The sequence below is a fragment of the Saccostrea cucullata genome, unplaced genomic scaffold (assembly GCF_032062105.1).
Source record: "Saccostrea cucullata isolate Sc308-1 unplaced genomic scaffold, CSIRO_AGI_Scuc_v1 ctg17999, whole genome shotgun sequence".
Classification (NCBI taxonomy): Eukaryota; Metazoa; Mollusca; class Bivalvia; order Ostreida; family Ostreidae; genus Saccostrea; species Saccostrea cuccullata.
In genome coordinates this window covers 1-10,789 of record NW_026929850.1, presented here as the reverse complement: position 1 = coordinate 10,789, position 10,789 = coordinate 1, and the positions used below count along the sequence as shown (strand labels likewise).

Genomic DNA, 10,789 nt, shown 5'->3' with positions numbered 1-10,789 from the left:
TAACCAATCTGTATATTTTACCTACCTACCAACCCCATATATCTGTCTTTACAGGCGATACACTCGCTTGAAGTGAATTTTCAGCAATTCAACAGACATTTCTAATCAAGCGACTTTATCGCTTGTAGATACGACTATAAAGGGTTGGTGGGTGAATAAAATATACAGATTGGTTAAAGAATGTGTCTAGAATTAGGAAGTTAAAGGTAGTTGATTGACCAATGCTTGTGAAAGGAGAAATTCTCCTCAAAAGTGCGCAAAAAATCTACCAAATTCGATGAAGAAAATTATAATCATAAATTCATAATCATATTTTCAATTTTTATCCTTATCTTCTACTTACATAATCAATTCTGTCCTCAGCCAACCAGTGAAAACACTTCAGAAACAACAGAAGAGTGAAGAGAGCTACGAATTTAGGACTGAAATCATCCCGAAATACTGTAAACGCTAAGCAGGTCTCCGTCACTGCATACCAAGATCTCTCGATTAAATGCTGAAAGAATAAAAACATGGTATATGGTTAAACTGATAGTCAACTTGTCCTCCTATGAAAGGAGGAGGAAGGTTTCAACTAAATAAGAGACACAAGTCACATTTACTGAACTATTTTATTTAGTAAAAGGATTTTTTTTGGATGCAGTTTATTTGGAAAGAAGACCTAAGGTTTAAGTTGACTTTTAATCATAATTCACTATTCAGTTTCTGATAATATAAGTCGATGTTCACTGGTCATTATATAGTTATGTAATGTTCAGGTATGTTCAAATCTTTGATACAATCGTTTCATTTATGGTTACCTCTATTTCAGCAGGTCGAAGTGTTCCAAAAAATATCTTCCTCATTAGTTTTCCCATGAGAATGATAAAAACAAAGGCTTGGATGTACAACATCTGAAAACAGGATGATGCTTTAAAATCAATTTCTGCAAAACATTCTCTACTGTATAACAATCTTTAAACTCTTTTGTTTTAAATTACTGACAATAAATGTTACTATGAAACGATACTGAATAAACTTTAAATCTTATATTATGTGGTTATATGGCTTTATATCTTTTTGTCCTTTTGAAATTTATCAGAAAGAATTAGAATCTAAGAATGAAACAGGTACAATTTTGTAACACGTCATCATAAACAATATTGTTTCTTACCGCCATGCTGGGATTAGATTTCGTGATATAAACCACTGAAGGATAAAACTGTTTCTTCTGGTAGTATGCATTTCCAATCACGAACCCACTTAACACAAAACTAAGCCCTGTTACAAGAAACGTCTTCATAACTTCTGTTACTCAATATGGCGTTCCAATATTATGCTTCTATAAATAGATTTACAAAGGGGTTTTCCTCGCCTTGACTTGTCACTTCGATTGAAGAATATTCGTATCTAACCATCCCTCTCCCTTTAACGTTAATTTTTTACTTTTATTTGATGAATTATTCAAAAAGTAAGATTTTTTGATTGAATTGTCTTGTTCTTTTTTAGAACATGCAAAGAATAGTATCTGTCAACTACGACAAAAGTTGCATTTCCACTGATTTTTTAATACTAATTAAGTTACAAGTATTAGCTTTCCTAAAAAGCTTGTCTGACGTTGTTTGCTTAAATTCATAAAGCGGAGAGAAATAATATACAGTTATTGACTGGGTATGAGGGCAACATGTGATTTGTTGGACCTGAAGGTGAAAATGTTGCCCGAGGCCGCAGGCCAAGGGCAACATTTTCACCTTCAGGTCCAACAAATCATATGTTGCCCGAATCCCAGTCTATAACTGTTTTGTTATACCCTTCACTGCTCACTTACGATTGATCAATTTAATCAATACACGCTATATTATCAATTATTTTATATGGAAAATTATGGCTTCTTCAGTAAATATATAACATCAAGCCGAGAAAGAACAAAATCAATTATATATCTGTTGTATCACAAAAATTATTTATCACAAAACATACTTTTCCCTTCTTCCTTACCGTGCTGTTAGCAACAACTCTTGTAGCTCTTAACTTCGGCTATTTTCACGTCGCCGATATTGAACGATGATTAATTGTGACGTAACAGACGAGTGACGTTGCGGTCTAACAATTCTTATGTAAGACCGGTCAGTAGTGAAATTGTTAGACCGATGTAATTAACAGTTCTTTTGTTGGACTTTTTATAAGTAATAAATATATAGAATGATATTTATAAGGGTATAACAATAAATTATGTTATATAATTTCTTTCATTCGATTATCTTCAAGAGAGCATGCGTTTTCAATATTGTATACAATACAGGCACGTAGCATCGTTTTTGAAAGTGGGGGGCCAACCAGAGAAATTTTTTTTTTTTACTTACCTGAAAAAGTTGACAAGCAAAAAAAAAAAAATTAAAAGTTGCCCAAACTCGAAAATCCTATTTCGTGGGGGGGGGGGGGGGGGGGGGGGGGGGGTAGTGGCCAACTTTTTCAAAGCCGAGTTACTTTCACTTCCAATTTTTTTCCTACAATTCCTTCATATCACTATACTATGGTAAAAAAAGTGGGGGGGCCAACCATTCTTTCAATGAACATTTACTATAGTAAAAGTAATGTTGGAGAAAAAAGTGGGGGGGGCCGGGCCCCCCCTGGCCCCCCCTGTTGCTACGTCCCTGCAATAATGTACGAAGAACTTTAGATTGAAGCTCCTGGCTCTAGGATCATGAAACAAACTAAGACTTAAGTGAAAGTTTTAATCGCCGATAAAATATTTATTAATTATGAAATTTATTTCTTCATTTGCACATAACAACATCACTGTGAAACAATGTTAAACATATCCCCAACCCTAACTCTTCTGGTCTGCTTGACTTTTACAGCCTTTTAATATAAAATAGAAGTACCGTGAGCAATGAGCCAGGGTACTTTTGATGTGGACGCCTGAATAGGCCGGGTTTTGGAAGCTGGTGAATTTTCAACGATTTCGATGTGCATATTTGACCCTGGCTTCTGATAGCATTTTTCTGACACTTTTACAGTTTGTTACGCAGCCACATTTGAGGTCTGTTCTTTCCTTGCACAAAATGTGGACAAATACATGTACTCAAAAATGAGAAAGGATATGTCCAATAGCGTTGTTTTACGAACCCACTAAAACAATTTTAGAAGCTCAACAAATTACGTATGGTAACTTATGGTAGTTGGTTAGAGTGGTTGACTGGTTTCGACAGACCACGTAATTGAATGATACGCCTAAATTAATGTTGAAAATACACCTCTAAAGATTGAAAATAACAAAAAAGAATTCTTTTCAGCTCATTTTTTTTGCACATTACCTCGTACATTGTATAAATTTTCAAATACATGTTCATAGGTATTCACAAATCTGGTATCTTTTACAACAATTATAAAAACGTAAAATATACTATTGGTTTAAATTGATTTTGGATGTTCATATATAAAGCTGAATTGTGATTTTAAAACTAATTTATTGTGTAATCTGCAGTAGAGAAACTCTTTAAGAGTGTATTTACACTTGGAAAAAAAACTCAGCAATTTTCGATAGTAAACCAAAATCCGGGAAAATCTTTTGATTTCAGTGAGGTGTACACTGTCTTATTTTTTATCGTTAATTCTAAATGTTTCTAAGTATTCTTTTTATTTTAAAAATTATCTACTAATATTTGGCAAAAATTTTGAGTACGCTTTACAATATTAACGCCTGTCTCGCTATCCTCTCCCCCTCTCTCTTCCTTTTCCGCTTTTTAAATTTTTTTTTTATATTTTTTTGAGAAATGATGTGGACGTTTGTGCGTACAAACGTACGCCTGGCTACGTGCCTGTCAGCTCACTAAATAATACCCCCGCCTCCCATATGAATATAATGGCAGTATTCATGTATTGTTCTGGAAAATCCAAAATATATGTCAGATCAAAAAGTAAAATAGGATGTGCACAATGGCAATATGTATCAAAGATTCTATAAAAGTTTTATTAACTTTCCTTCAGTGGTATGAGAGGAGTTCCGGATAAGAGATGGGTACCCCAAAGCATAACAGACGGTCGCAGGGACGGATATACCGATTACTATATACAGTGTACCCTCCCACTTTTCAAGCGGGAGGGGGGGGGGGGGGGGTATAATAAAGATTTTGATCGACTTAGGCTTAAGATGTTTCAAGATCCTGGGTCAGCATTTTTCAAGTAATGTTTTATATGTTAAATGACCTATCTGATTTTTTATTGAACAAACATGAAGGTTGTAAATGATGAAGTCAATGGGAAGATCTTTGATCACTTAATGGGCGCGTATAACCCTAACCCTGGCGATAACAATATTGACAGAGCGTTACATATGCTGACCATTCCCCTGCTGTTCTTGAAAGCTTTCATTGCTTCTCAAACCATTTGATGCACAGTGATTCTCTACTTAATTAACACTGGTACCTAATTGATTGATGAAATTCTGGGGAAAAAAAACAAGAAGATGCATATGGTGTAAAATATACTCGTTGGATGGAAGTAAAGTATAACACTTCAGCTAACATACAGATCTATTTACACAATAAAGAATTAAAAGCGAACTTGTTTTCACTGCATATTTCTCAGGTACCGTATTTTCAGTTTTTACAATACTTGGAGCAGGGCAACTAAGGAAAATATTTGACCACGTGCCTGATGTTAAGGTACTAGTAATTCATTGTCAAGGTATAATTTTACTGAAAATAAGCAATCAATTATTTAACCATAACATGTAAAATGACTTAATCTTTGATGCACAACACAAAACAGTGAGATTTATATAATAAAGCAATTTTATAGAGAACTGAAGCGGACATGTTCAATAATGAAAGAACGGATTATACTAAAGACAAGATCATTCAGTAATGTAAATAAAAGCTCATTTCATCCTGGGACGAACTACATCTGTCTTTGGAAATTTATATGTATCGAAATTTCCACCATCGAACTATCTAAACAATTTCATGGAACGACCGCATAAATAAGCCCTGGTTAAATCTAGTACTGCCTGACGCCGTGACGTCAGACAATTAATCTCTCTATCTCCTTCTCTCTCTCTTTCGACAAATATATAATAACACAAATTTATAGATTTTTAATTTATTTCATGACAGCATAATTCAAATATCACAGAAACAGCTTCAGTCAAAGTTCATAATTCATTGAGTCAGTATAAAGAGAAAGAAAGACTGAAAGAGAGAAGAAAATCTCATACACAACACCCATCACTCCTCAGCCACGGGCCAGTCTGTACTGCTACTCGGAAGATTCTTCTTTAATGCTGAAACAGACAGACAAAACATATAGCTATAGCATGTATAGGACATATTTCAAATATGTCATGCAAGTAATTAATTTACCGCTTTTTATCAATAGCCAACATATAGGCACCTGACGAATGGATTGTGTAACACGCACCCCCCCCCCCCCCCCCCCCGTCCCCCACTATAGCTTCTGAGAATTTTATTAGGCACAAAGACTTTTCAAAATATTTCTGATTTAATTTCCAGCTCTTGTTAAGATTAAGAGATTGGGCATTACAGGTATATAAAAAAAGACCAATCTCTAAAAAATTAATCTTAACAAAAAGCGGGAAATTATATCAAATATCGAAATATACTAAGTAATTATTAATTAATTACAGACAACGATATAGACTAGGAAATCGTGTATTTTAAAGTTTTTGTCAAAATTGTGCCTGATAAAAATTCTCAGAAGCTAAAGGAGGGGGAGGGGGTACACCATCCATTCGTCAGGTAGCCAATGGTATCGACGATTGACCGCACATTTTTTGATTTCCCAAAATTAAAAAAAGTATGGGGTATCTTACGTTTCATGTCGAATCTGGAGTCTTCCTGGGAATTGTCAAAGATGTCATCGCCGGAGAAAATCCACTCCTCCCTGTCCGGACTGGCCGAGTCGTACTGACTGTCGAAGGGCTCACAGGCGCGGCACCGGCGGGGACTGGCGTGGGGCCCCCGGGGGTACCCGTCATCCTCCTCAGAGTCACGCACGTAGCTCCTGATGGCACCGCTGTGGTGCAGGGGGCGGCTCCTCTTCCAACACAAGTGGTCAGGATAAATGTCCATAATCTTTAATAAATTCTAATTCTAATTTAAAACCAGCATAATTAAATCAAAATTTACTTATTAAAATATAAACAATCATTATATATTATATAGACATAGAAAAGATATGTATTAATTTACTTTATATCATTTCTAAATCTTTTTTTCTCTTGTTACTTTTTAATTTTTTTTTCTACAACTGGGAAACATTTCATTCTGGGGATACCTCTTCGCAACAGCGCCGACTGACAACAGCTCTGTATGATATTCTAGCCCAAAACAAATCCTTCTTCCTGAGAAATCGCGGGAACCTGTCTTTCCATTTTTTACCCAGAGCCCAAGGGAAAATCTCGTACTTGTCGTCTTCTTCATCTTCCTCCATGTCATTGGCGAGGTAACTGTGTCGGGAATATTGTTAACAGTTAATATTAAAGATTATAAAATAAATGAAGCTAATGCTAAAATCTTTCCCTATTTGATACCCCCCTCCTCAGACACCACCCTAAATCTTAACCTATGCGAAAAACTCTCTCTCTCTCTCTCTCTCTTTCTATGCACTCTCTCTCTCTCTCTACTCTGTCAATCTATATTTCGATCCCTATATATACTCTCTATTTTCTCTCATCCCCACTCTCTCCTCTCTACCCCCCCTCCCCCCCATCTTTCTCTGCCACACGCACACTCCCTCTCTGTCCATACATTTGCATGCAGTACTTACAGAGCAAGGAAAAAGTTCATTCTTGTATAATCCCTTGTTTTCATTTGTGCCCTTTTAAAGTAAGCGAACACCATTGCCAATAGATACTAAAAAAAAATTCGAAAAGTTTAGAAATTTTAAAAATAGGTCTAAATTTTTATCGGTTGCAGTTACTGAATACTGAAATATGCACATTTTCGAGTGTACCTTATCGGATATCCTTTTGCAATTGTCTCTCAGTAGAAATTCTTGAATAACATCATCTTCTACATGTAAAATTAGAAGGGTATAAAGATATCAAACAACAACATCAAAACTAACGAGAAACTAGTGCTAATTGTAACGGGGACCGTTACAGATGTTCCCCAAACGCTCCCCATATCCCTTTTGGTGCCATATTCCCTGTAAGTTTTATTAAATAGGACAAAATCTATGCATTTGAGACTTTAGCAACGCCAAGTTCATTCAAATTTTAGCATTGCATGCGTGCGCATGTGAATGCATGTGCGTAATGACAACATCATCTTGTCTACACTATCTATATATTTTTTTATATATTAAATATTAAAGTATTTAATCCAAAAGTATTAAAAAATACGCTCACTCAAGTGTATTTTTGATTTATCTCATTTCAAGTGCACGCATGTGCATACATGAGCATGGTGACCATATCTTCTTGTAGAAGTCCATTACATCTATCAATGTTCTAAATCCTACCCCGTTTGGTTGAAACCAAGGGAAATATAGCTGTTTAAAGTTTCAGCCAATCAGATTACTGCGTTCGTACACGCACGTGTATGCATGTGCATAGTGACCATACCTTCTTGTAGAAGTTAATTATATCTATCTATGTTCCAAATCCCATCCTGTTTGGTTGAAAACCAAGGGAGTTATAGCTATTTAAAGTTTAAGCCAATCAGATTGCAGCACACGTGCATGCACGAGCTTTCATAATAATTGCTTCATATCATGTTGTAGGATATCTTAATGCATGGCTATATTCAAAATTTCATAGGATTTTGTTGAAAAACAAGAAAGATATTGAGACTTTAGTTTCAGCCAATCAGAGCAAAGCGCACGTGTATGCGCGTGAGATCTTGCAAATTTGACCATGTCATCTTGTCTATACTACTAATATATTCATGCATTGTGAGCTTCAAAAAATTCCATCAAAAAATAGAAAAGTTATGGCTTCGTCCATTATATTGGAAATTTCACATGTTGCACGTGCGCGCTCTTGCCAGCACATGCGCATGTACTTGCGTTCATGAAAATTATTATATATCATCCTGTAGATCTTCATAATGTGTGACTAGGTTCAAAATTTCGAAGGATTATGACGTAAAACAAGGAAGATATTGAGACTTTAGTTTCAGCCAATCAGAGCCAAGCACACGTGCATGCGCGTGAGATCTTGCTATTTTGAGCATGTCATCACGTCTATACTACTAATATATACTTATATTATGAGTATCAAAGCATATAATCAAAAAGTAGAAAAGTTACGGCTATATTTATTATTTTGGTCATTTCACGTGTTGCACGTGCGCGCTCTTGCAAGCTCGTCCGCACAAAATGACCTTCGTTCCGCAAATCTACATAACATGCCTACTGACCCTAAAAAGGTTTCACCTAAGTCGGGCGTGTCGTTTACAAGATCATTCGCGGAAAAGATTTTCCCAGGAAGAAGAAAAATAATAATAACTAGAAAGTCTGCTATTGCAAGCAATAGCATATGTCGCCCCGTATTAGACAAGACTTTCATTTTTATCATCACTAAAACAAAAGTCTATAAGCTAAGTTTGAACAACCATTGAGTTATATCAGTCCTTTCCATTGGAAACGGAAGACCTTAATTCGGTACATCCCACTCATTATTTTTAGAATCGGTAGGAGAAGAAAGTAGTGCAGGAAAATTACAAGTTCCTCAATTTGCAGACTTGCATAAAAGAAATCTGGCAGATGTACTGAACTGAGCCTCATACTTGTTAATTGGCAGTATCTTTCCTATGATAAAAGCTTGGGAAATGTAATTTATGAAGAAGATCAGCCGAATTATTTTGTGTATTGTAACGCCAGTGAGAACTCTGAAATTTCCCTCTTTCACTTTCATTTTAGAGGTTCTACCGAAAAACGAATCTGACATGCCACCATCAATTCGAGCATTTCTGCATTGCAGAGAGCTGATGTGTGTTATGAGATAATAAATCATGTGTGAACTTTCTCAGTTTAGCGGAATCATGAACATTTTCGGCGAGATGAATGTTTTGTATACAGTGGTGATCAAGGCTTTGCGAACCATCAGGAGCGGATCAAAGAATTTATGAATGAATAAAAACTATGGAAATGACGTACCAATTTTTTAATTTATACTTGCACTATCTAATGAAATGAATAATATACAAGTGATAGATATACAAGAAAACGCGAAATGATAATAAATGCAGCTGACAATCGTTATTTTTTTTTTATATAGATAAAATAAAATATTTATAAATTCAAGAGACAAAACAGAAGGAGAATGAATGATGGCAAAATATCACATGACGGGAACTGAATTTTATGAATGAAGATTTTAAAAAGTTACTTGTAAGTTGTATATGTTATATCTGTGTATTCTACTTGGCTGTGTGCTTCATAAAAAGAGGGGGGGGGGGGCGTCTTGAACATAGTAAATAGCCATAACGTTTGAACGGTAAGTACTAGGGCTTTCGTATTTCAAATATGTAATCCTTGTGAAAAGAACTTTTATTGGATACGACGAACTTTGACCCTTTGACCTAGACCTTGGAGAACACATGTGTACATCTGAATCTTTTTTTCTGTTTCGTTTCTATGGCAACCGTGAGCGACTCATTACAATTATTTTGAAAGTAGAAATCACTTTGACACATTGCAAGGAATAAACATTGAAAGTTTCAAAACGATTGCCTGAGTAGTTATTGAGAAAATCGAAATTAAAGAATTTTAATTTTCACCTGGTTTCCATGGCAATAATCGATTATATGAAAATTTTAAATACGAGTTGCAGAACTACAGATACTAATCATTAAAATAAGAAAAGTTTCATGACGAATGTTTAAGGGACCAGAGAGAACACTCTCGGACAAAATTTGTCGCTTTTTACAGGTTTCCATGGCAACGGTAGACATATTGGAACTGAACGACCTCACTGCACAACTACAACCAGTGATCGTCCTTGAAGGAAAGTTTCAGGAAGATTGTCCCAGTCCCAGCCATCTCCGAGAAACAGCCTGGATAAAAAAAACATGCGTACAATATCAATATGTCGTCCCCGACTTCGTTCGGGGCGACATAATAATAATAAGAAACAGAGTAAAAACAATATGTTCCCCAACTTCGTTTGGGGAACATAATAAAGGTATGACAACCTGGACGTCCACAAAACATAAAACAGTAGCTGGATAAAATCAGACACGTTAAATCAGGCTTGTAGAAACGATTTTAAAAATAGAATGGGGTAGAAAAACAGTCCAACTCCAATCCTATTTTTAATTCGTGTGTATGGGGGGGGGGGCATTCTCTTACTTTTGGTTGTCGATATATTGTGTACTATATTATAACGTTAAAGAATAGACAAAGAGGCCTTAAAAATTATAATTTAAAGTATCTACTTGCCTAAAAGTCTGAAGTATGCCCGCATTTCTGTCCTCTTTACAGCAAAATGATGTCGATTGGAAACAGAATGTTCTGTATAAAACCCCACTCCTGTAAACCTGTAGACTGGAATCCTCTCATCCTCACGAAGAGCTAGCCGTGGTCTCTTCACCCTGTGCTCTTCATTGGATTCGTCAAAATCCTGGTAGCAAAAACTGTCGACCAAACTCAAAAAGTCCTGGTGGGTATCGCGACCTTTTACGACCTGTACTTTGCGTCTGTCATTTGCATCTTGACCAACCAAAGGAATACTTTGAACATTTCTGCTTTCTTCATTCTTAAATGTCTTTTTGGTGGTCTTAAATGGTAACATGAGTATGGAATCGCAATATTTTCTTGTGTACAGTGTGTATCTGCGAACAAC

General features: G+C 35.7%; 2 protein-coding genes across 2 annotated transcripts; both read right to left on the bottom strand.

Annotated features, from left to right (window-relative positions):
- Nucleotides 1–343: 343 nt before the first annotated feature.
- LOC134282326 (E3 ubiquitin-protein ligase synoviolin-like) lies at nucleotides 344–1,326 on the bottom strand (the record flags this gene model as incomplete). The annotated part of the gene is made up of 3 exons (XM_062764729.1): nucleotides 1,154–1,326; nucleotides 801–893; nucleotides 344–496 (listed from the first exon to the last, which is right to left on the bottom strand). Coding segments are annotated over exons 1-3 (375 nt in total), but the record flags the coding sequence as incomplete, so codon positions are not given.
- A 3,881-nt stretch (nucleotides 1,327–5,207) lies between these two features.
- On the bottom strand, nucleotides 5,208–10,783 carry LOC134282325 (speedy protein 1-B-like). Its single transcript, XM_062764728.1, has 6 exons — nucleotides 10,387–10,783; nucleotides 6,955–7,013; nucleotides 6,769–6,854; nucleotides 6,277–6,448; nucleotides 5,813–6,074; nucleotides 5,208–5,263 (listed from the first exon to the last, which is right to left on the bottom strand). The coding sequence occupies exons 1-6, from the start codon at nucleotides 10,736–10,738 to the stop codon at nucleotides 5,208–5,210; spliced, it is 987 nt and encodes a 328-aa protein (XP_062620712.1). The 5' UTR covers nucleotides 10,739–10,783.
- Nucleotides 10,784–10,789: the final 6 nt, after the last annotated feature.